The following is a 25,626-nucleotide window of genomic DNA, read 5'->3' on the forward strand; positions in this document are numbered from 1 at the left end:
TTTTGGGGGCAAAAAGACTCCTTGAAAGCATTATTTTGAAGAAAAAAAATAACACCATACATAATATTTCACTGGATTTTGCATAGATCTGACGAACATAGGATCATCGCTGTCACGTGCTCCCTCGTTGTAACAGGCACAAAACTGTAGCCCAATCTATAAGTAGTCCAATAAGGCGACTATAATATATTACACTACTAATATTCATCATTTCTACAGGAGTAAAATAACATCAGCTGAAGGAAATGGGGTCGGAAACCCAACAATATACATAAAGAATAAATTATAATGGCAAGAACTTCACAAGCCTGCTGACACCAGTCCGTGCAACGTAACAATACCAATCAAGACATTATCTTGATCAATAACTGGCAAGAACTGGACTGGAGATGGCGGAGATTCCATCTTCTGCATTGCATCAGCTGCCATAGCATCTGGACCAATCGTCCTTGGCTTCCTGAAACACCAAGTAAGTGTATAGAAATGCTTTAATCTCCGAGGATAACTATTCATAATGTCTGGAAGAAGTGTCATTAGATTACTCTTAATCAAACAAAAACTATATTAAGAGCCTGTATTATTAAAGGTTAAAGAATTCAAAGGCAGAACGCATACTAATGTCATTACTACTACAACTATTAGCACCGCCGCCGGTGGTCCACCAAGGAGCGTAAAAGATCTAATCAACAATGTGATGTTAAGGCGGAAGCCAAGAATTATTTTTTGATAAGTTAAAGACAGAAGCAAAGAATAATTCTTTACTTCTCATAGTCAAAAGACGCCATCCTACCTCAATTAAAAAAGCAAGAACAAAGTAATATCGCAAAATCCAACTTTTTATCGGAAGGAAACTTGAATATTGACATGCCAGGAAATATCCAATGACTTGTGTAATGTTTATAACAGTAATTTACGAGGATCAACAGTCTGTATCCTACTTTATGCTAGAATTTTAACAAGAGAACACAAACCAGGGCCTGATACATGCTAGTCTGGTTTGATAGACAGAACTTAATTAGATAATCTGGGTGTATGATACATAAAGGAAGTAACTCAAGCAAATCAGACTGCAAATACTTGTTTAACAAAAAGAAATTAGTCAGTATTATGAACTAGGTCTTACAGAAAGCATCAAAATTTGGAGGAACTATTAAAAGAGGCTCTACAAAACTAAACCACCAATTTCTACCCTTAACTGTTTCTAGGGATGGGGCAGGTGGAGACCGGGCACCAAGGCGTAGGTTCAACAGTAAAAGTAGAACCCAGGGGAGAGATATTTCCTGCGTTATTCTACCAAAATTGCACTTGACACTTTCATATATGAGCATTGACACATTTATATGGTGACAACAGAGGCATTGTCACCAGTGCCTTCCGAAGCCGAATAAGATGCATGTGATTTATCATTTACTTCCTTTCAACTGCTGAACAAACATTGGCCCATCAATCTGCATCATTTACTACATCTTGCCTTCCTCTAATGCTATAGCATGTCTTTGTGCAAAAAGACATGTTTTTATTAGAACAATATCCCACTGATATTTTGGCAAGGGAAAGATAACACCAGGATCTAAGTTTAACTGCTAAGAAAATTAAGTGCCACGCTGTAGGTTAACAAAAGACCAAGTTAGATCTATCTCCGGACCATGACATCAGCAAAAGTACTAAAAGCAATATTCATGACTGTATAAGTCTAGACTGGTTTAACCACATTTTGACCACAGCGAACATGTGCTTGCCAACGAACTTTTCTGTTAAGGAATTATGTGTCTTTCGGTGGAAGCAATATATCTTTCTTCCTTTCTGCCCTTCTTTTTTCCACTAGTTCTTTTTCCAAGGGATTAGGTCTTTCAGTGTAACTGGTATATTGAGGGTACAAGTATGCTAACAGAGGTACAAGTAAAATTACCTGTTACACATTTCTCCAACTGTAAGCTTGAAGATTCCTTCCCCGCTGGCTTTCAATGTCCGACGTAAATCACCATCAGTGAATGTGCCAAGCAGATGAAACTCCTCATCAATAACAAGGAGGCACCCACATCCTTTGCTTGTCAGCTCTACTAGTTGATCCATAATAAGATCTCCTTCCTTGCAAATTGGAAGATCTTCTTTCTTCTTCATCACATCTCTTACCTGCAAAGTTAGATGGCAAGCTCAGGAGTAAGATGAATACTCAACTTCATTCATTGCAGTTTCTACAAGTTGAGTTACCCTTTTGGATCAACCAGATGAGCACATGCGAAAATTTGATGCAATTCTTAAAAAACGGCTGAAAGCTAAAGCAGCCAGCTATTCAATAGTCATTATATGTCAAAAAATTTCGTGACTGGAAAATCAATTAGGCAACTTGAAAGCGGTTGCTGGACAATAATCTTCCTTTGCGACTGAAAAAAACAAAAAAGACACCAGAATCCAAGAATCCTTAAACTTACCCTCACACAATGCAATGTAATAAAACACAAGCATTAACACTTGAATAATAACCTTCAAACACCCAAGATTTGGACAAAATAACCTTCCAACATCCAACATTTGAACCGACTACCGCCAATTTTCAAAAACAACAAAAACTATAAATAAAACCAAGATTACCGTTATTCGAAACTCAATTCTCCACAGCCCAAACTGGAACAATACAAAAAGTGAAGGGAGGATGAGACGGAGGAACAAACTTGAACCTTTTTCATGCTCACGTCGCACAACATTAAGGTGAAAACTGTAAAGATATGGCACTTGGGGCTAACTCAACCGCAAAAGCTAGCTCACGAGGGGAGGATTAGCCTAGTCCATATACGCAAACCACTAATCCATTCCCTAACCAATGTGGAACTCTAACAAAAATCTAGGGATTATTTCCTAGATCTTACTACAAGATCACAATAAATACAGCACAAAGGATCACATTTCTCAACGAAGCACCATAAGAAAATACGATATTACCCCTCCTTACCTTGAAGATCAAGCTTTTCCCGATCCTCCCAGCAGGGTGATTAGCAGCATACTCTTCCCTGCTCAAATTCCTAGCCCCCATCAACGCAATCGCCACCGTATCTCCAAACACCATCTGAATAGCAGTAGACGTAACAGGCGCCAAATCAAACGGACACAATTCCCTCTCCAAAGGCAAATGCACATTCAAATCACAAACACCCATCAAACAATTCGGCTTCACCGACGTAACCGAAATCAAAAACACCCTTTTCGCCTTGGCACAAGGCACGAGCTTCAACAATTCCTCCGTATTCCCACTTTTACTAAACATAACCAACACATCTTCCGGATCCAAAATGCCAATGTCACCATGAAGCGCATCAACAGGGGATAAAAACCCAGATTTAATTCCCAAAGAAACAAGCGTCTGTGAGATTTTCTGAGCCACAAATCCAGATTTCCCAACACCAGTAAAGTAAATTGTACCTTTAGCATTAAGGAGTGTTTGGGTGAAAGTAAGAGTTTGTGAAAGATCAAGATTTTGAAAGAAATGGTTGAGGTAATTCTGCTGGGCTTTAAAGAGATGAAGAAGCCTATCTGGGTCAATTGAATCTTGGTGCTTTGAAGACAAGTCTAAATATGGTGGTGGAAGAGACCCCATTGTTTTTTGGATCTTGATTTTTCCCTTTGTTATCTCCTTGTTGTTCTCTCTGTTGAAAGGTGCTAGTGTGAAATGTGTGAGAGGGAGAAGAAGCAGGGAGAGAAAAGAATGGAAGCGGTTGATATACAGTTCAATTATTAACGCGGGGATTGAGAGAGAGCTGCTATTTAGCTGAAAATGTGTAGAATATATGCAGACCCAAGGGCGCCCTCTGTTTAATGACCAATTTTTTATAAAACTAGGGTGGACATAGTATATATCGAATTACTGTATCGAATCAAAATTTTTGATATTGTGATTTTACTTTTATGATATTGATATAGTATATGGTATATATTTTAAATTTTTTTAGGTATATGGTATGATATTCGATATGTACAAATAACATATTGAAATACCAAATATCATACCGAAGTATATATAGTTACATAAATAACTTATATATGTATGTATCTTCATGTGTATATATATATATACACACACAAATATAATACTTAGTATTAGTATAAAAATATTGCCAATGTTTAGATATTAAAACTTTCGATACTCTATCTTGATTGAAATGTTTTTTTTTTTTGTAATTGACTAACAAAAAGAATTGTTTGTACTTCTTTTTCAATATTTCTACATGTGTAATGTATATTTATGATGCAATTAAAACGTGCTTTTGAAAAGTCTAAATAATAAGTATATGAGTATATATTATTGAAGTTGTACAAACTATGGTTACCGATTATCATACCGCAAAATACCGAAACCAAACATCAAAATGCAGAACTATATCGAATTAATATGGTATGGTAATGGTATAATGTTTTTAAAAATCGAATACCAAAATTACCATACCGAAATTTTAAATACCGTATCATACCTTATCACGCCCACCCCTGTCTAAAACTACTGTTCTATTTGTTTGGGTTTGATTTGGGGAAGTTTTATGAAAAAAAAAAAAAGAATATTGAGGTCGTGGTATGGACCGGTACGTTTTCCCTTCTTACATTCCACTTGATTGGAAATATACTGGTTATGTTATTATCGTTGTACACTCATGTAGGTTAAGTATATCAAAAAAAAAAAAATAGTTTTATTGCCTTAAATGTATCATGTAAAAAATTCAAAATATGTTCTTTTGAAACAGACTAAAAAAATAAGTTAAATTAATTAAAGCGGAAAAAGTATGAAGTTAATGTTACTTTACTCCTTTCTAAAAGCTTTACGATATATTGATTAATCAAATTCATAATTATAGAATTGAAAAGCTTTACGATGTATTGATTAATCAAATTCATAATCATAGAATTGAAGGTGGAGGATGTTTGTCATTCAAGCGGCTCTTTTATATCAAAATTTACGTCTTTCATAAGCTTAGAATTGAATTTAAGATTTCTAAAATATAAGTGGATCATAAAAAAAAATATGTAAGCACATTATTTAGCTTTTTTTTAGCATCTCCATCAGATAATAATATCGATTTAGAACAAATGAAGCTTGGTTGGTCCAGTGATTAGCTCACTAGATCGCTTAAGCGAATGTCGGGGTTCGATTCTCGCTTTGTGCATGCAACAACCAAAAAAAATATCAATTTAAAACAAATATATATAAAATATTTGATTTTACGGAAAGATTACCATTCCACTGGCTTATTTTAAATTTTTAAATGTGCCCCTGCATACGGTGCCTGAAACAAATTTCCATATCCAAAATCTACCATGAGATCTTGTCCATCTATCCAAACCACCGACACTCACACGCTGATACACAATGCCTCGCAAAACAGCTATAAAGTCGCTATTATTGGGTTTTCTTTTGAGTGCTTTTTGGTTACGGAGTTGTTTATTAGGAGGCGTTTTATCCTCAAACGTGTGATTTTTCGATATGATCTGAATTTAATTGAACTTCGTATGAATATTGAATAAAAAATAAAAAAATTACATAATTAACAAATTAAATATTTTAAAAAGACAATTCTATATAACAGTTGATTTTTACAGAGTTTTAAGTAATAACTGGACATAACTAAAAAATATTGCATAGGTTGTCAATCAAAATAACTAAAAAGATTGCATCCAAGTTGTATCCCAAAAATGCTACGGACTGGTGTTCAATAAAGTCGAGAACTAAGTAATGGCACTAGGTGATTTCTTTTCATACGTCCAATTTTTAATTGACATGATTACCGATAAGCTAATTCAAATATCACAATTATATAAAAAAAGAAAATCTAAAAAAACTGAAATCTTAAAATGAAATAGTAGAAAGGCATTTTGTTTAAATCAAATAATGTGATAATACTGCACGCAGATTCAGGTTTTTTAAAATTTATGAATTTTTATAGAAAATTAGACTATTATTATTATTATACATGACTACTGTATTTATTCTCTTATTATATAAGAGAGAGTTGGGCGGGCAGCTCTCCGTCGACATGTCTGTTTCAGCTGCTTACTCTGTAATTTTAATATATTATTTTTAATTAATTATTATAAGTTATTTACATATTAAAAATAATAATATTTAATAAAAAAATTAAAATAGATATTTATGACATATCTACGTCAGCTGCTTTAATTATAATTTTACTAAATATTACCCTAGTTAATTATTATAAGTCATCAAAATATTAAAAAATATATATTTAATAAAAAAAGATAAAATAGATATAAAATGATAAGTTAACTCTTAATGTTTTAAATTAACTTCACGTCTTCTATGAGGTCCACTTAATTTTTTCACAATTATTTTTTATAGTCATTTTATTATATCACTTCTAATTAGTTATTGTGAATCATTTAAGACATATCTGATTTGCTCCTTCAATCGTGATTTTACTATATCACCTCTAATTTATTATTATAGTCTAAGCATTATGTCACTTAAATTAAAATATAATGAAAAGTTTTATAAATCACAATAATTAAAATCTTAGATTATTTTAAAAATGTAATTGACTATCAATGTCACACAATTTTGAACAGGGAGAGTAACATATATTATTTAAAAATTACAAAAAAATATTATAAATTACATGAATTAATAGCTTAAATATCTAAAAAAAAAAATAATCTGTTATATATTTTTAAAAAATACATAAAAAATATTATAAATCACAATAATTAACAACTTAAAAATTTAAAAGATATAAAATATTTGATTGACTCTTGAAATTATATCAATGGCACTTAAATTGGAATAAAAGAAAAATATTATAAATCACAATAATTACAAACTTAAATTATTTTTAAAATATAATTGACTATCAACGCCATAAAAGTTTGAAAAAAGAGTGTAACATATATTATTTAAAAACTAAAAAAAAATCTATAAATTACAATAGCTAGCAGCTTAAAATATCTAAAGACATATTAAAAGTATGACTGGTTATCTAAATTTTATTTGTGTCGTATAAATTGAGATGAAAAAATAACATATACTGAGCCCGTATTATTTAAAAAATAGTAATATAGGTCCATCAAATTTTATTTTTCACACTCTTTATTAATTTATACATTTGTAGAGTTTAATTTTAATTGTGAATTAAATTTTTAAAATATAATTATATATTTGAATAATAAATTATGATTATTAATTTAATAATTATTATTATTATTATATTAATTTAAAATAGATTCACTGGTATATTTATAAACATTACTTAAATTAATTTTAAATTTATTTACAAAGTCTGTAAATTTCATTGTATTTTAGGTGAACCCATTAGTAATGTCAGATGCTTTTGTGGTTGTAGCTTGTAGGACAGTTTGGTCTAATTAGAATCCAGCTGGAATTGGCTTTACCTTCTTCAGGTCGATTCACATGTTCCAGCAATCAAAATTTGACAGTTAGTTTGTGCGTGGCATATTTCTTTATTGTCGAGTTACTTTTAGAGTGACGCTTTCAATAAAAATAAATTTTATTTCAATATAAATTCAAACTCGAGAAGTTTATATAAAAGTGGAGAGATTCCTGTTTATAAAGTTATACTCAGGAGCGAATGTAGAGTATTACGTGCGGGTTCTTGGCAACCTAACTTTCTTACGATTCTTGAATTTATATTGAAAAAATTAGTAAATATATAAGAATTATAAGTTGAGAACCCACAAACAAAATGTATTATTGGCCTAGTAATAAAGAATTATAAGTTGAAAATCCACAATCTTTAAATTCTAGATCCGGCTCTGATTATGCTATATTCCAGTGCTTCCCATCACAACGTTTACAAATATTCATGAACTTGCTTATAGACCAAAGTTGACAGATCTCTGGATACTAAAATTTGAAGATGTTGACACAAAATAGTATTTTCTTCTACTATTAACAATTTTTAAATCGTAAATTAAAATTGAGAACGACTCTTCTTAAAGATCTTTCATGTGTAGAGTTTCAACGATTACATAAATACGTAGATGCGATCATTTACTACACCTAAAATCCTAAATTACCTTGCTAGGTTTATTTTGTATTCTGTTTCTTTTATTTTCTTTCTTCAACGATGAGATTTATTTGACTATCGCGCATACCCACGGGCTTACGGCATGACATAAGTTGTTCCTTTTTTTTTCCCTTCTAAATTTGATGTCCGATATTTATATTGAGGTTCGATAAAAATAAAATTTGCATCGAAAAGTTTCATATTGGGGGTAAAGAGCTTCCTAATAAAATCAACTTCGTGCCCACCAAAGTTGAAAACAGAGATTTCTCCGATTAATGATGAAAGATTACTTATCACTCCAATACGATTGCACAATCCTTATTTCTATTTGAGCTATTCCTAGGCGGACAAAGTGTGTAACCTGTGAAAGCATGTTTAAATTCCGAATTTGCTATAACTCTGTTTTTTCATTTAGCTTTCCTATGATACATTTTCTTAACTTATTTGTTAAAAAGATTAATTTGATTTGAAAAATATTCAACTTTAACTTTGCACTTTACCTTTAGTGACAAGTTTTGATAGTTACATAAATATTATGACATATTTCAAATCGTAAATTTTCAATTTTTATAGTTACCTGAGTACTATGATAGTAATATTTAAGAAGTTCTAAACTATTCACTCATTTCTTAAAATTATTTCCAAGTTTGAAGATAGTTTAACTTTAAATATCATCAGGGATGGACTCACATAGTTTTTTGAGGTGCTTCGACATCCTCTAAACTCGACGTAGAATTTGTATTATTATATAAGAAACATTGAAAAAATGGTATAATAAATAAAAAAGCACCCACATAATGAAAATGTTTCTGGGTGCTATGGCTTTATTCGGATCTTTCATGTCCAGGTGCTTGTAATCGATTCCCCGTAGCTAAGCTACATTTTTGTATAATTTTTTTTATAACTTTTCAGTTACATTTAATGCACACGCACAAGACTCAAGTACTCTTGTACACTAGTACACGCGCATCTAAATTTGACTTTTTTGTATTACATTTTTTTACTCCTTAATTTATTAAACTAAAAGTACTTTTTGTACTTTTTTTAATTATTCAAACAAAAAATTTGAAAACCTTTTGACCTTCTTCACCAAAAACCTTACTTTTCCAAAATTTATACATCATATATTTATATTATGCATCATTAGCAAATTATTTTTAAAAAAAAATAAATTAAAGCACCCACAACCTTAAAATTCTTGGTCCGCCACTAATACCATTTCATCCAAACTACTACATACAAATTCAAAATCCTGAGTTTTGAAAGTCATAAATCCATATAAAACTTATAACATATTTTAAAATCTCAAATTTAAAAAGAGAAAAGGCTTTATAGAGTACTTATTTTGGGTGATCTCAGCATGTCATAAGGACAAATGCAGTTTGTGAATGATTGAATTACATGACAGGTCTTGTGTGCAGTAATATGAAGATAAAGCCATGCCAAGCATGGGTCCTTGTTTGTTTGTTGGAGGAACCCAATGAAATATGGGCCCATTTTCTGTGTGCTTGTGGCCCAGCCCAATCAAAAAAAGGCTTAAACTCTTTGGGATTATAACCCCATTGTACAGAAATTTGGAACAAAATGATTTAAGGATCGGTTAGGTTCAAGGGTTAGATCTTTATTTTGGTTTAAATTGGTAGAAATACCCGGAAAAAAATTCATTGTGTATTCATCAAAATATTTGGACAAAATTTGGCTAGTCGGCCAAAATTATTATATTGGCTAGATAAATATATAAAGTATATACACTATTTTGCATTAAAAAATTGTATATTATATGTATCATACAATGGCGTATAAAATAAATTATTTATTGGCTAATATTTTAATGAACAGTTATATAATGTAGCTTTTCCTCTTCTTCTTTTTTTTTTCTTTTTTCTTTTTTTAGTATTTTTATAGTTAAGTGCAGCCTTTTTGGGTCATTTCGTTGTAAATAAGAAAATAGGGTCGGACGATTAGTGCTAGCGTTGGATATGTTTTTCCTAATTGTTTCGGTCCCAGAAATTATACGAATGATCTTGAAATTTTTTAGCACTCACTTGTCCTATATGCAAACCCTTAAGGTCAAAAGTCAAAACTTATTTAGCTCGAGGTTTTGTACGGTAGGTTAAAAGTCCAAGATTATCCACCTCTAAAGTCTTCCTCGTAAATCACTTGTTTCAATCCATTGTATCAAAAGAATGACTCAACTACATTGACGATTAGCAAAATAGTATTCTTTAATGCGTCGTGTTTAACGGTTGATTATACTTAAGGAATTTGTGTAAAAATGCCCTCGGCTTAGAGTCCTGAGGCGGAGCCAGGATTTCAAAGAAGGGGGTTCCATATTCAAAGAAAACTTAGTCGAAGAGGGTTCAACACCTACTATAACCACATAATTTTTTTTAAGCACGTATAAATAGTATATTTTTCCGTCAAAGGGGGTTCGGCCGAACCCCCGAACAGAAGGCTGGCTCCGCCCCTGGCTTAGACACTTGAAAGAATGAAAAATCATGCATCAACAAGTTATGATTCCATTATTCTAGTACAATTTCTATTTCCTTGTCTTGTTAATTTTTTCACAAGTATTGCCAAATTAATAGAACTTGCATGTGTTAAATTGTTGGTAAAGCTCGTTGGATCCAAGTCCAAAACTTGCATGCGTTCAATTGTTCACTACTAATGGGTAGCGCATTATATGCAATTTTCCTCTCCTATTTTGTTAAATCATTCACATGTCATTTTGCATCGTAGAACTTGCCAATATTTAATTATTGTTCACGAGTTATGATGGACAAATGTGTAACTTTATTACAATCTTCATTCTCCTGTCTTGTTAAATTGTTCACAAGTCTTGTCAAATCGACAGAAAAGACATAATTGTGTACTTGTGTTGTAGCACAAATACCAATATTTACACACATTCATTAATTCAGAACAAATCTTAAATAATGACCTATAGAAATATTATATTTGTGCCAATTTTCGTAACAATACCCGCACTCAGACTCAAACCCTATAGTTTTGTTATTATCATAATGCAATAGTATTGTTTTTCAAGTAACACAGATTGGAATATCTCAATTTTGTATATTGTTGGTTAGTCAATTCACAAATAGGATATGCAAGCCTAGGCTGAAATTTTTTCATGACACGGTGCATCATTTATTTCTAGTGGCCCAACGTTGCAAGTCCATCTAAAATTCCCACATACATGTGAATAATAACGTAAATTTATTCTCTCGATTTGACTCGAACAATTAATGAATTAAAATCGATAATATTTCCACCTCTGGTCTAATTCATTCATTTATTATTTAATAATTATTATAATTCTCATTTTATAATTACAACATAACTTGTTCACAAACTAAATCACCCCTTAAAACTTTTATTTTTAATATATAAATTGAGTTCTACTTACTATTTGATATTAAAATGTAGTTGTATAAAGTTAAATGAATCATTCTACACCAACACAGGTTGTGGTGCAGCGGATAGGGTTCGACCTTGGGCATGGAGAAAATTCTGTTGGGAGCGCTTCCCCTCGAATCGGGCCCTACCTGACGCGAATTCGAATTAATCGGGCTCCAATGTGGATATCGACACCGAATGGGAAACCGAAAAAAAAAAAAAAAAAGAATCATTCTACAGGTTCAAAAGGAAAAAGCAACAGCCAACAAGCATCAATAAGAACCAAAACTTTAATGAGCTAGAATCAAACACAGCATGCCAATAAACTCATAGAAATGATTAGTACTACTGCTATACATAGAAGTGTGTAGGACCAATTCGAAATCAAGCACACTTTCTAACTACTACTAGTTTAAATTAAGGATTCGGTATTTAATTGGTACCAACGCAACTACATGTACAAATTACAAAATCAAAACGTGCATAGGATACTTTTTAAATGCAAATGTAGTTAACTTTAAATAGCAAAATTCTAAAAGGGGTAGCTACCAACTACTCCATAAAGAACAATTCGGTGCACTAAAATTTTCGCTATGCGCGGGTCTGGAGAAAAGCCTCATCATAAGAGTGTAATGTACGCAGTCTTACTTTGTATTTCTGTCAGAGACTGTGTTTCAAGACTTGAATAGTTACCTACTCTATCCGTATCAAATAATCTATTGTGGTTTCTAAAATAGTTATTTAGTATTTGTTATTTTAAAATTTTAAGATAAAATTAATTTTTTATTTTACCTTTAATAGTAATTGCTCTTGAATACTAGAAATATTTAAATTATGAGGTAATGACATATAAAAAAAGTGGATATTCGAAAAAAAAAAAAAAGTATACCTTAAAACATAAATAGGAGTAGAATAATTTGTAAATTAGCATTTTCTAAAAAGCATATAAATAGAAAAATACGATAAATAATTTGATTTGGAGAAAAAAGTATTCCCTTCGTCTCATTTTATGTGTTATCAATTTTTTTTTGTTCGTTCAAAAAAGAATGTCACATTTTTTTATTTGATAACTATTTAAGCACACAATTTTACTTTTACCCTTATTGGTCCCACTAAATTAAAATATAATAATAATATATTATTTTAATAAAGAATAATTTAGTAAAAAATATCAAATATTTACTTATTTTTAAATTTTATATTCGATTAAATTATACATATAAAATAAGACGAAAAGTAACAACTTGTTAAACAACTTAATAATCGAGGAGATTTCGGCAGGCATAAAGCATATGCCAGCCGCACGAACTCACCAATGAAGTTAACAAAAAATAATGCTCCAATAGTAATAAAGTTCGATTTAATATTTTTTAAATTATTGCACTTGCACCAATTAAACCATTTAGCCGTTAATCCATCTATTTGAAAATCGTTAGGATGAATTATATTTTATTTTAATAAACAATAGTAATACATTGTATTATTTTCATATTATTCATAATGTATTTTATTATTATAATAAATATAATATTATGTATTATGTCTAAAGTAATAGTAGTAAGATATGCTATCATATACATAATCATCCAAATAAGTTTATTAACCGCTATCATAAAAAATTATGATGCAGTAACAAGAATATCTTAATTTTTAATTAAAAATCTTAGAAAGTTCAAACTCAAGAAAAATCACTTTGAAAGAAAACACTTTACTTCCTAAATACATATTTCTTTTAAAATAAATTTAAATTAATTAAATTTTAAAATATACGAAACAACGTATAATTTATGAAAGGCTAAAAGTTAATTTACACCCATTCTAGTTCTAGTAAGAAATCAATTATTAGTACGTGGAGTATCTTTTTCTGGTTTTTAATTTTTGTAGAATATTTATTTATTTAATTGGACAACACAAAATATGTCCCCCCATAATTTTTGCAGGCCAAGCGAAAGAGAAATTAAACCAAACCCAAACCCGAAAAAGGGAAAACAGGGAACACCCCCACCAAACAGGGAACTAAGAAAATCACAAATCACAAGAGCTAAACAAAGAAGGAAAAAATAAAAATAAATTCAAAAATCGAAACGCTTCCATTTGTTCTGGTATTGTGAAGGGGAAAATCATCAGTATTCAACTCGTTGTGAAGTTAATTGTGATGTTTTTGTACGAAGTGTTCTGAGTTTTTTTTAAAACTTTTTTGCCCTTTTCTTGATGGAAGCGATGGATTTAATTGGGTTTTATTGTTCACCTTCGATCTGTAAGTTGGCATTTTCACTCTTTTTTTTCCTATTTAATTTTTGAAATTTTTTTGATGTTTTTTTTTTTAGCTCTTTGATATTATTTTTTTAAACTTTTTTTATTGTGGTAATTGTTAGTGGGTGGTGGTTTCTAGGGTTAGGAAAAAAGTGGAGATCTTTGAATCGGAAAGTGGGAAATCTAGCTAGGGTTTTGGTAATTAGTTGCCCAGAAAATGTGGCAAATCCCTAGAAAAATGAAGTATTTTTGAGATAATTTTTCCCATATGTTGTTTTAGCTTTGGTGGATAGAGTTATCCGGTACCTGTTTGCTGTTGCTGGTGGGAGGTGGCTGGTATCTCGGAATTAGTTGAGGTGCTAAAAAATGAATTCTTGATTAAAGTTTTGATTTTTTTCATTGGGATCCGCAACATACATTTATTCAGCCATTATACTTGTACTTGTTTCTAGTTAGGTTCAACTTTTGCTTACAGTTTCTTTTTTTTTTTTTTTTTTTTTGGTCCTCTTCAAGTTTCATGGAGGTCTTATTGCTGTTAAATTTTGAGTTGATGTGTTAGTTTGGACTTTTTGGCTAAGCATTTTCTGTTAATTCCTGTTTGTTTCTTTTGTTTTTTTGCCAGGTATGGTGGATTATTCATTATAATAGTAGTAGGAGATTGTGAAGCTTGTTAGTTCACTGTTTATATAAATGGCAAACTCGACCTCAGTAGATGGAATACTGGAATTTTTGAGGAAAAACAAATTTGCAAGGGCTGAGGCAGCTTTGCGGGGTGAACTGAATAATCATCCTGATTTGAATGGGGTTCTTCAGAAGCTTACTATTGAGGACAAAGAGTTGAGCCAATCAACAGAAGGAGCAAGTAGGGGTAAGGCAACAATAGAGACTCCGGGGACAATTTTTCGGAATAGTGAGGATGTTTACAAGGAGACAAGTTCAAAGAACAGTGGTGAAATATCAAAAGAGCTTATTATCAAGGAGATAGAGTGTGGCACCGGGAGAAATGGCTCAGATTGCAACTGGAAAAATGTCCAGGAACAGAAGAAAGTTAATGAATCTGTTGGGACAAGTGACAAAAACTTCAGTTTTGCCAGCAGTTCGGAGGATACTATTGATCTGTATTCATGGAAATACACTCCTGGTAATGGTCCGGTTACTTATCAGCATGACGGTGGAGCTACTAGTACCATTGACCTCTCCAGTTTGGTGCACTCTGGGAAGTCTAAGTTCAATTCTTCTGAGGTCTTTGATAGTGGTAAGGCTTATGCAAAATCTGAGGAAGATGTCGGCTTTTCTGGTGAAAAGAGAACTTCTTGGCCTGGAAGTACTAGCAAAGACATTGTAGAACCAAAGCAGGATAGTGGTCGAAATATTGAGCTCAAGGAGGTTGATCAGCACATTCAGCTACGTGGTGCGTGCTCCAAAGATGTATTAATTAATAGCCCATGGTCTAAAAGTGATGAATTTACACATCCTTCATCTGAGCCTTGGAGAGACTGCGCAGTTAAAACTGTTTTCCCGTTTTCCAAAGGAGATGTCTCGACAAGTTATGATCATGACATTGGTAGTACTGACAGGAAAGAAGGAAAACGAAAAACAGAGGTTGGTGATGTTAGGGCTGCAATAAAAGAACAAGTGGATGAGGTGGGAAGAGCTCTGTATCTTGGGAAGACACAAGGAAGTGAACCAAAAGACTTCAGCGGCCTAGGCTTTTCATTTGCTTCTGAAAGCCAGAAAGAAGGATTCCCTAGGTTGCCACCTGTTAGATTGAAGTCAGAAGAGAAGTCCTTCAGTATTCCTTGGGAGGAAAAGTTTGAACGAGATGGACCTGCCTCAAAGATTACTAATGCTGACAATTCGTTTTTCATAGGTTCATTTCTTGATGTTCCTATTGGACAAGATCTTACCACTTCAGGTAAAGTTACCGTTTTTTTTAAAGAAAAGATCTTACCACTTCAGGTTTGCTTCTTTAATAAACAACTTTAGCTTATTGTTTTAGAGAAAGTAAATTTAGCCTGTGGCGTTCAGTGCACTTTAACCTCCAGGTGACCCTGTTCTGGAATATGTGGGTCTCAATAATTGATTTGAGTACAGTCCCATTAACATTATTTTCCCAACGTGGGGGTTCTCATTAGCTTTACTGAACTCATAGCTTGTTAGAGTCTTGGGAATGAATAAATGGAAAACACATTATCCTTAACATAGAAGAGACAGCTGATGACGATTTCTTGGACTGGAAATTTATAATCCGAGAAATCATGTGAAGTAATAAAAATATGGGCCCAAGAACTATTTTTGGCTATCAAAGAAAGAGAAAATGCATTTTAGAGGGGTAAACTTTGCATAATAAATAGTCAACTAGATATATTTGGTAGCTGATCACTGTCGCTAACCAGTGCATTCTAGAAGTGTACACAAGATAAATGGTACTAAGTTCTTCGGATGCTTACTTATTTTCCTATTACACCAGAGTATCCCATGGTTGCTGTGTGAGCAGGGGGCTTTTGGTGAAATGCAGCCTGCTTAGGGATTTCATAAGGATATTATGCTACAAAATTATTCTTGTTTGAAGTCAGACTTTGCGATCTGCGTTTTTCTAGTGACATTCTAAGTATGGTATCGTGGTTTCTCGGATCAACAAATAATTGTGAATCCTTTTGTCCATAGAAAAGAACTTTATACAAGGAGAAATCTTCTCCGTAATCACAAAAAGCTACTTGGTATTAAGGAAGTCTTGGACCATGCGCTCATATGTTCTTTGTGTTGCTTTAACTTTCTCTTCTGTGGCATTATTTTCTTTCTTACAATTGTATCATTTGTATTTTATAATTTTTCCGGCTGAATAATGCAATCAGATTGGCTGCCTACTGTTATTACCTCCAAGGACATGACATTTTGAACTTCTAAATTTTACCATTATGAATGTACAACTGTGCATGGTTTTATAGTTCATATAAATAGATGCTAGATTCATGACTTTTGCTGATTATGCACTGCATGTGGAGCATCCTAACCCTGCTCTTTTATTGCTCTTCCCAAAGAAAAACAATAGAGGGGGAGCATCGACATATGAATTGTTCAATTTTCATAGACCATTTATTGTCTATGTTACCATGTTTTTTTTCTATCTTAGGTAATTTCTGGAGTTGTCTTGACCTTATGATTCATCTAATTATCCTTGTCTTAGTGCTTGTTGATCTTCTATATATATGTTACTTATTCATGGCTTGTGCATTAATCATCATTGTTTACTAAATGCCAGGTGGAAAAAGGCCTGCAGGAGGTAGTTGGCTCTCTGTAAGTCAAGGCATTGCTGAGGACACTTCTGATCTGGTTTCCGGTTTTGCAACAATTGGTGATGGACTGAGTGAATCTATTGATTACCCCAATGAATATTGGGACTCCGATGAGTATGATGACGATGATGATATTGGCTACACAAGACAACCTATTGAGGATGAGACGTGGTTTTTAGCTCATGAAATTGATTACCCCAGTGATAATGAGAAGGGAACAGGGCACGGGAGTGTTCCAGATCCTCAAAGAGGGCAAAACCGAGAAGATGATGAACAATCTTTTGCAGAAGAGGATTCCTGCTTCTCAGGTGAGCGATATTTCCAATCAAAAAATGTTGATCCAGTTAGGCCTGCAGATGATCACATAGGGCTGTCAGTGTCTGAAATGTACAGGAGAACTGATGAAAATGAGTTGATTGCCCAGTATGATGGACAGTTGATGGATGAAGAAGAATTAAATTTGATGCGCTCAGAGCCAGTTTGGCGGGGCTTTGTTACTCAAACAAATGAACTTGTCATGTTGGGGGATGGTAAAGTCTTGAATGAGTGTGGAAGGTCTCGGCCGGATGATATTTGCATGGACGATGATCAACACGGTTCAGTTCGGTCTATTGGTGTGGGGATCAACAGTGATACTGCTGATTTTGGAAGCGAAGTGCGTGAAAGTTTGGTTGGAGGGAGTAGTGAGGGGGACATCGAGTACTTCCATGATCATGATACCAGTATTGGTGGGTCCAGACATCTACCACCCATTTCAGACAAGCCTTATTCAGAGAGATCAAAGAGAGAAAAGAAAGCATCTAAACATAGTTCTGACAAGTTTGTTACTGGGGCAGACAAAGGAAGTTTTGTGCAGAAAGTGAACCACTTGGATGGAGGATTCTCATTTCCCCCTCCTAGAGATGGAGAGTTAGTTCAAACAAGTTCAAGTAAGTCTTTATGGTCAAACAAGTGCAACACTGTTGTCAGTGATGAAGCTGATGATTCTCTGATGACAAATGATGAAATGCTTGCTCCATGGAGGCGCAAAAGCAGTGAGTCTTCACCTGTCAAGAGCTCAAGAGATGAAAGCAATGCAAATGCCGCAGGATCAGAAAATTCTAGTCCCTCTTCTCTTTCAAACTATTGCTATGCTGAACGGGAGCATGTGAAGAAAGAAGAGGAGACAAAAATAGCCAGTGCAAGAGAAGAAGATGTAGGGGCGTCACTGGAGGATGAGGAAGCAACAGCAGTTCAAGAGCAAGTAAGGCAGATCAAGGCACAGGAGGAGGAATTTGAAACCTTTGATCTTAAGATTGTGCATCGGAAAAACAGGCATGTTCAATCTCCTATTGGCTATTATGAATCATAGTGAACATAACTCTCTTTAGCTGGTATTAATACATTTTATTTGCTATTGTCCTAGAACAACTAGTTATTTGTTACGAGGATCTTCATATTTCAATGTGCATCGCTGGCTTTTTATCTAACTAATAAAAGCAAAATATGCTGGTTTTCCATTTATTAACTTAAATTATAATAAAGCAGAGACTGTAAACTGTATACATTTGAAACAAGCACTGTGTGGGGGAATTATAGATGCACCAAGTAAATCGAGAACTTGTCCACAGATCTAGGGATTGTTTCTACTTCCTACCAACAAACCTTGAGCTCTATGATAGAACAAAGAACAGTTGATGAACCATTCCCTTGATTTCGTGGACATCTCAGCTAAGCACCATTGCTGAAGCAGTGGAATCAACCCCAAGGGCGAATGCAGGCATGAGATCTGTCACTAGTTGGGACTTCCCTTTGGAAATTGGCAACTACCCTTCTTGATAGGTGTGTCCGTGGTGACATATTCCCTTGGATAGTTGAGATTCCGGTTGGACCTTGTTTATACAATAATAGTGCACGCATATTTTGTATATCTTTATTTATATGAATCAAACTTATTGATGAACGGAAGAATAATGAAGTAAATTTAACATCATATATTGCTCTGAAGGTGTTTTATGTGTGTGTGTATCTTTAATTAGAGCTTAAACGGGACCTTAAATTATTTATGCCGTTTAAAATAAGTGTGGTAGTCCGCAATCATTTTAAGATTTGTGGATGTAAGGGAGCTAGGCATCTTTGCCCATATAACCTGGATTTCATGCTTGACACTGAACAAGCTTACCTAGCATTCTCAAAGAAAAAATGAACAAGCTTACCTAATAATTGAATAGATATTTAAAAAATTTTAAAAAAAGGAAAAACCCTCTGTGACATATGATACACGATTTTTTCCCGAGGTCGAACACAATTCCTTGCCTTCCAGTTGGCATGACAGATTATTTATTCATTTGCTATGACATTCTATTTTTTTTTTTCCGCTGGAGGAGCTTGGAGGTTTAGGATCAATTATAGTTGAAAACTTGGTTTATTGTTAACTTGAGGGGTTTCCATTTGAAGAAATTTCACTACAACTATTGTGATACAATGCTAATGCTTTTAAATTGCCTTTTTGGGTCTACTATGTTTGGCTCGTGACTTTGTGTCTATAACTTTGTCCTAAACATTTCTAATCAATCTTGAAGCTTCTCTATGCTGTGTCTATAACTTTGTCGATGATTTTGTGCTAGTTCTTTCTTTTATCTACTCAGCGGTCCTTTGTAACTTTTGATTTTGGTACCTTCTTGGTAATTAGTCAATAAACCTTTACCTTGTCTGATTGTAGCGGCTTGATCACTTTTCACTGCTTCAACCACATGTTATATCTGCAATATTATATTTATTTCTGCCTTATAATTTTTTCATATATAATTCTGTATTACCCTTGTAAATATATTGTAACAAGTCTCTACATCCTATGTTGGATGCTTTCATATCTGCATTCATCATGCATAGTTTATGTTTCTTTAGTGAATTTTCTTCATGTAGCTTACCTATTATGTTTAGACACGAAATATTTTGTTAATTGGATTTATCTTTTGGATCAGAACTGGCTTTGAGGAGGACAAGAATTTCCATGTCGTTTTAAATTCAGTTATAGCCGGGCGATATCAAGTTACTGAGTATCTTGGATCTGCTGCATTTAGTAAAGCTATCCAAGCTCATGACCTTCACACTGGCATGGATGTTTGTGTAAAGATCATAAAGAACAACAAAGATTTCTTCGACCAGAGCCTTGATGAAATAAAGCTTCTCAAGTATGTCAACAAGCATGATCCCGCTGACAAGTACCATTTGCTTCGGTTGTATGATTATTTCTATTATCGAGTAAGTGAAGATTCTTAGTTTTTCTCCATTAAACTAATACTTCATTCATCTGGGGTGAAAGCCCCTTTATACAAGTCGTGTACAGTAAGTAAAGAACCTACTCAAGTACATGGTTCTTTATAAAATTCACTCAATCATACGACTTGGATAAATTTGTTTCTATAGAAAAACAAAATATGGCCCCAATTTGGACAATTTTCTCCTCAACTTCCAAAGCTTCCTATTTCTTTCTCTATGTAGAACGAGCATTTAGTGGGTGCCAGAGGAACAGCGACCTGCATTCTGCATCTTCTTTTTCCCGTGTGAAGGCCCAGCTGAACATAACATCTTTTACCTATGCTGGCACCACCCACCTTAGCTTTCCCTAGCTTTGTTTTCTATATTATTTATCTCTTCTTTTTAAGTGGAGATCTTCTGATTCTTTATAAAAACCGGAAATTTCGGATTGTAAAAATAGCAACTTATAAGTAAATTCCATTCTTTAAGATCAGCACAAAGACGGGGCTGAATATGTACAATTCAAAAACTCTATGGCCCTTTATTCTTTTTAGGAAGTAAAAGGAGATCGAATATAGCTCTAAATCATATACAAGCAAAATGTTAAGTCAAAAAGCCTAAAAAGATATCAAACTATGTAATAAGCTCATGTGCAGATTCAGCCTGGCCATTGAAGCATCTCTGTTGCCTTTCCTGCTATACCTTCCAAAAAATGTGTGCTGGCATGTGCCCGTACTTCCTTTTTCCTTTAACAGATTTTCTATCTGACCAGCCCAGTAGCATGCCACTTACTGTTTTAAAAATTGCTTTATCAAGTCCATATAAATCAGAAAACACGCCTTGAAGTTAATTTTGCCATGTTACAATGAAGCAAAAGATGGTTAAAATCTTTTCTGACCCACACATAAGGTATCTATTTTTTTTGGGGGGGGGGGGGTGTATTGTCAGTAATACATAAAGTATCTATAATATATATTGAATCCCCTCGGAAAATCAGAATGAGTCAGCCGAGCTCCTGGTCTGCAATCCAACAACCTTAGGAGGAGCTCGACTTTTTCCCTAATGACCCTCTTAGGTGAATTACAAGTGTTTGTAACTGATGAAAGTAGTTTGTGGCCAGATTTACATGATTGGTACTGTCCTTTTGGTGTCTCCACTTCAATGTATATGGAATTTTATGATAACTGCAACTTCCAAAATTTTAAAGCTGAATCACCTGTTTTACTTCCCTATTATCGGAACTCATTCTAAATGCTAAATTCCATCTACTCTGTGGTCTATGCTGGGCCACTGTCTTTTCTGTTTTGAAAGCTAAAACATATAACTAAGGAAAATCCTTTATGTACAATTTTGAATGATAAGCTGAAGTAACTTTTGGACTGCGAAATGCAATTTGTGATTGATCCTTGTGTTTGTTTTCAGGAGCATTTGTTAATTGTATGTGAGCTCCTTAAGGCAAATCTTTATGAGTTCCATAAATTTAATAGAGAATCTGGAGGAGAAGTCTACTTTACCATGCCGAGACTGCAGGTTTGTTGCATGGCTATATCCATAAAGATTTTGTCATCAACGATACTTCTCTTTTGACTTCAATATGACTTACTGATGCAGTCAATCACTATTCAATGTTTGGAGGCTCTTCAATTTTTGCATGGCCTTGGGCTTATACATTGTGACTTGAAACCTGAGAACATATTGGTGAAAAGCTACAGTAGATGTGAAGTGAAGGTGATTGACCTGGGAAGCAGTTGTTTCGAAACAGATCATCTTTGTTCTTATGTCCAATCTAGATCCTACCGAGCACCTGAAGTTATTTTGGGACTTCCATATGATAAAAAGATCGATATCTGGTCACTTGGCTGCATCCTAGCAGAACTTTGCACTGGAAATGTAGGTTCTTTCTTTATGCATTTGTGAGTTTTACCTCTTTGTAACTAGTGAAAGTATGATTCTGATGTTAGGGATCTTTCACCTGTCATACCAGACACTATGGTCGTTCCTAAATTGTTTAATCCCTTGCCATTTGTCCTCACAATTTTTAAGAGATTGCAGAGTTGATTTCTGAGATTTGGGACACATTATGATGTCGTGGAGTTAGAATTGGCACTAAAACTTTTGGAAGCCTTGATATTCTCATTTATGTAATCTTAGTGTCTAAGAAGGTTTCCGGTGGCGTATGTCAAAGTTCATTTTAAAGAAAAAATCTGTATCCATCTCCATGTTTTACTATACTAGTTTTACTGGTGACAATATAAAATTTACATATAGTTAGACAGGCAGGAATAGTTAAAGAACCTTAGTATTATTATACTGTAGTACTGTTGACACATGGCAGTGTGCTGAGAACCAATCCTTCTTGAAGACTAATATGCACTATCCAGTTGAGCTCCTGGGAATGGAATGGAAAAGACCTTGTTGGGAGCGCTGCCCCAGAAATGGGCATTGCAATGAACACCCTCTCCCCACAAAAAAAAAAAAAAAAAGGAGAAGTTGCCAAAACAAAAGTAAAGCAAAAAGCCAATGACCAATAGTTAACTTACAGGCCATTCATCCTTCGCCATTATGTTTCCAGAGATTAAGCTTCCAATCTTCAATTTGTGCTTGTTATGAACACTTAATTTGTTTGATGCTCATACATTGCATACAAGTTACGTTGTTTTAATGTTCTGATCCCAATATTGCTCTTAAGTGGAATTGGAAACTTTTTATCTGCAGGTACTTTTTCAAAACGACTCTCCAGCCACATTACTTGCTAGGGTGATCGGTATTATAGGTCAAATTGACCAAGATTTGCTTGTTAAAGGACGAGATACTTATAAGTATTTCACCAAAAATCACATGCTGTACGAACGAAATCAGGTAAACTTTCTCGCCTTGTCTGGGTTGGGTTTGGGAGGGTGGGGTTACGGCTCTGCGATTTACTTTGTCTTGTATCCTCTCTGACGACTCACCTTCAGAAGATCAATACTTTTTGTTTATTAAAGGCAAAATATTTTTCTTGCTAAAAGTAGACTTGATGATAAGATACACAAGTCCTGGGCAATATATATTTATCTCTCAGAGAGGCCATTTGTCCTTCCTTCAAATTCTTTATCCTCTTAACAAGTCGGTGAATGGTGAAGTTACAGCTATACTATAGACTCCAATTATTAGAGGGCAACACTTGTGTGTTTTCTGTTGTTCTTGCACTGAATGTTAATGTTGCTCTATCTGCTTGCTGTTCTCTAATATCCATTCTTGATTACTAATGTCATCATTTTTTTTCAGGAGACAAACAGATTGGAATACTTGATACCCAAAAAGACATCCTTGAGACATCGTTTACCAATGGGGGATCAAGGATTCATCGACTTCGTGGCTCATCTCCTTGAAGTAAACCCAAGGAAGCGTCCATCTGCCTCGGAGGCTTTAAAGCATCCGTGGCTGTCATATCCATATGAGCCAATATCATCTTGAGTTGTGTGAGAATTCTTCGGCTTTTTAACCTGCTGTGAAGATCTGCAATTGCTCCAATTTGGATGCTCCCAGTGATGACATAGGAAGGATATCTGCAAACATGGCCCGCATTTCCTTCCATATCACTGGGCTGTATTTTTATTTTAACCCAACTGAGAATGCAGTCCTGCAAATGTTATGTAACATTAGGGTTTTCTGTCTTGTTTGATGGAAGGGGATGTCTGCTGGTTTGTACATGATGTGTGTTGATTCTTTTAGGTGTTTAGTCATAGCTTGTGAAATAGCTGTTTATCCAATTTTGGTTGCCTTCCCTCATTTGCAGCAATGTATCAAAGTGATGGAAGATCAGAAACATATATTTTCACGTCTGACATTTTCATCGATGGTCATAATGCAAAATTCCACTTGATGAAATCTTTTTGCGATTCCAGTGCACTCCTCTTCCCCCTTCTCTTAGCGCGCTGCGTTGCTGCATCTCTAACTTCTGCTACGAGTGGTCATGTTCAATCATCCCTCGAGCCATCGCCAGGCAACCACGGATTTCATGCATCGCATTTGCTTCAATAAAAATGAAAACACTATGTAAGTTCTACAAACAGGTCATACTACTAAGTTTGTGATTGAACATGGAATGAAATCTGGATTGAAGTTCACGTTTACTGAACAAAGTAATAAAACATACTTGTTCGATCTTAAGCTTAGTGAGACACAAGTTATTTATATACTGAAGACTGAAGTCATATCAAGATATAACTTGGAGGTTGTTATTATAGGAAAATATAATTTTTTGGCAGCAAGAAAGTTATTCGTTATAAAAGGGCATAAATTAAAGATCTAACATAAAATAGGGCAATGACCCTAAATATGTCCTTGCTCCCGGACCTTCTTTCTATAGGGTTTCAACAACAACAACATACCTTCTTTCCCTTCTTTCTATAGGGTTTCAACAACAACAACATATAACATACCGAAGTATTATTGTACAATGAAGTTTGGAAAGGATAGAATGTAAGTAGTCAATATAACTACTTAAAATGAATCAGAAAGTTATTTTTAATAAATCTGCAATTCAAGATAAAATACAATTTAGAAAGAGATATAATAATGATACATAAGACAATAAGAAACAAAGAGTAGCAGAACAACATAAACCAACAAGAATCTAAGAAGGAGCATAGTAGTACAGCCATTAATAACTAATAAGGACAATACTTCTACCTTTCTATAGGGGTTTATTTGTACATTTTCAGTAGTATGAGGACTTATATATGAGATATTTGAAAAATTAAGAGGTTTTGTTATACCTTGAGAAAATAACACTGTAAAATCAATCAGAATTAGGCCCCAGCAAATGGAGAAGACGAATACAGAAACCGCCATGGAAGAAATCAAATCTTCACCACCAAAAAATTCATCGCTGTTCCCCGTTTTCCCCCAAACTCAAATACCTTCAGCGCCCAATCCGTCCACCTCATACGACGCCGTTCCTGAATGGCTTCGAAATTCCAGCTTCACCACCGACATCTCCGTTATAAACAACGCCGTTTCAAACAACTACGGTAATATACATTTCCAGGAAAACCTAGAGGAAGACGAACAAGGAGAAGATGTAGAGAAGGAAGATCGGAAAAGTGAAGGTACGCGGTATGAGTTACTGCACTCGTCCGCATCGGAGCGGGGACACTCGTCTTCTGACGATGATGAGGGTAAGAAGAAGAAGAGGAAGAAGAAGCGGAGGAAGAGGAAGAAATCGAGTGATGAACGTCCACGCTATGACTATGCACTTTCTCCTACTTCCAGAAAACCTGATGTTCGAACTTGGGCTAATTCAGCTGCTGCTAGTGATAAGGAGTATTATTTTGATTCTCGTGGCGATCGAGACAATTTAGCTTTTGGTAGTATCTACAGGTGCGCGCCGTGTTTTTTTTTTTTTTTTTTTTTTTTTTTTTTTTTTTTTTTTT

At 34.0% G+C, this 25,626-nt stretch overlaps 3 protein-coding genes and 1 long non-coding RNA gene across 7 annotated transcripts in view; 2 read left to right on the forward strand and 2 right to left on the reverse strand.

Annotated features, from left to right (window-relative positions):
- Positions 1-3,811, reverse strand: LOC107862835 (probable arabinose 5-phosphate isomerase). The gene is made up of 3 exons (XM_016708519.2): positions 2,951-3,811; positions 1,910-2,133; positions 1-457 (listed from the first exon to the last, which is right to left on the reverse strand). The coding sequence occupies exons 1-3, from the start codon at positions 3,590-3,592 to the stop codon at positions 301-303; spliced, it is 1,023 nt and encodes a 340-aa protein (XP_016564005.1). The 5' UTR covers positions 3,593-3,811; the 3' UTR covers positions 1-300.
- Positions 3,812-13,328: 9,517 nt separating this feature from the next.
- Positions 13,329-24,079, forward strand: LOC107862799. 2 transcript variants are annotated; one of them, XM_016708460.2, is made up of 9 exons: positions 13,349-13,677; positions 14,296-15,588; positions 16,936-17,277; positions 17,347-18,283; positions 19,933-20,212; positions 21,632-21,739; positions 21,821-22,099; positions 22,925-23,068; positions 23,477-24,079. In XM_016708460.2, exons 2-9 carry the CDS (start codon positions 14,364-14,366, stop codon positions 23,663-23,665), a joined length of 3,504 nt encoding a protein of 1,167 aa, XP_016563946.2. In that variant the 5' UTR covers positions 13,349-13,677; positions 14,296-14,363; the 3' UTR covers positions 23,666-24,079. The 2 variants fall into 2 exon arrangements, with proteins under 2 accessions (XP_016563945.2, XP_016563946.2); XM_016708459.2 differs by having other exon boundaries at positions 13,329-13,677; positions 16,936-18,283.
- On the reverse strand, positions 23,813-25,618 carry LOC107862802. The gene is made up of 2 exons (XR_001672049.2): positions 24,970-25,618; positions 23,813-24,223 (listed from the first exon to the last, which is right to left on the reverse strand). It is a non-coding gene; the product is annotated as an uncharacterized LOC107862802 (long non-coding RNA).
- The window catches only part of LOC107862800 (nuclear exosome regulator NRDE2), an 18,404-nt gene continuing 17,794 nt past the window's right edge, over positions 25,017-25,626 (forward strand). For 2 of the 3 annotated variants that reach the window (XM_016708461.2, XM_016708462.2), the window contains exon 1: positions 25,017-25,573. In XM_016708461.2, coding sequence (XP_016563947.2) covers positions 25,017-25,573 — 557 coding nt within the window. The remainder of the gene's footprint in view (positions 25,574-25,626) is intronic. The other variant, XM_047409585.1, reaches the window with a different exon arrangement.

The sequence above is a fragment of the Capsicum annuum genome, chromosome 3 (assembly GCF_002878395.1).
Source record: "Capsicum annuum cultivar UCD-10X-F1 chromosome 3, UCD10Xv1.1, whole genome shotgun sequence".
Classification (NCBI taxonomy): Eukaryota; Viridiplantae; Streptophyta; class Magnoliopsida; order Solanales; family Solanaceae; genus Capsicum; species Capsicum annuum.

Coding starts and splice junctions, on each gene's coding strand:
- LOC107862835 (XM_016708519.2), bottom strand. CDS start 3,592: ATGGGGTCTCTTCCACCACCATATTTAGACTTGTCTTCAAAGCACCAA. Junction 2,134..2,950: donor GGAAAAGCTTGATCTTCAAG/GTAAGGAGGGGT, acceptor CTAACTTTGCAG/GTAAGAGATGTGATGAAGAA. Junction 458..1,909: donor GTTGGAGAAATGTGTAACAG/GTAATTTTACTT, acceptor TTGGTGTTTCAG/GAAGCCAAGGACGATTGGTC.
- LOC107862799 (XM_016708459.2), top strand. CDS start 14,364: ATGGCAAACTCGACCTCAGTAGATGGAATACTGGAATTTTTGAGGAAA. Junction 15,589..16,935: donor ACAAGATCTTACCACTTCAG/GTAAAGTTACCG, acceptor ACTAAATGCCAG/GTGGAAAAAGGCCTGCAGGA. Junction 23,069..23,476: donor TGCTGTACGAACGAAATCAG/GTAAACTTTCTC, acceptor ATTTTTTTTCAG/GAGACAAACAGATTGGAATA.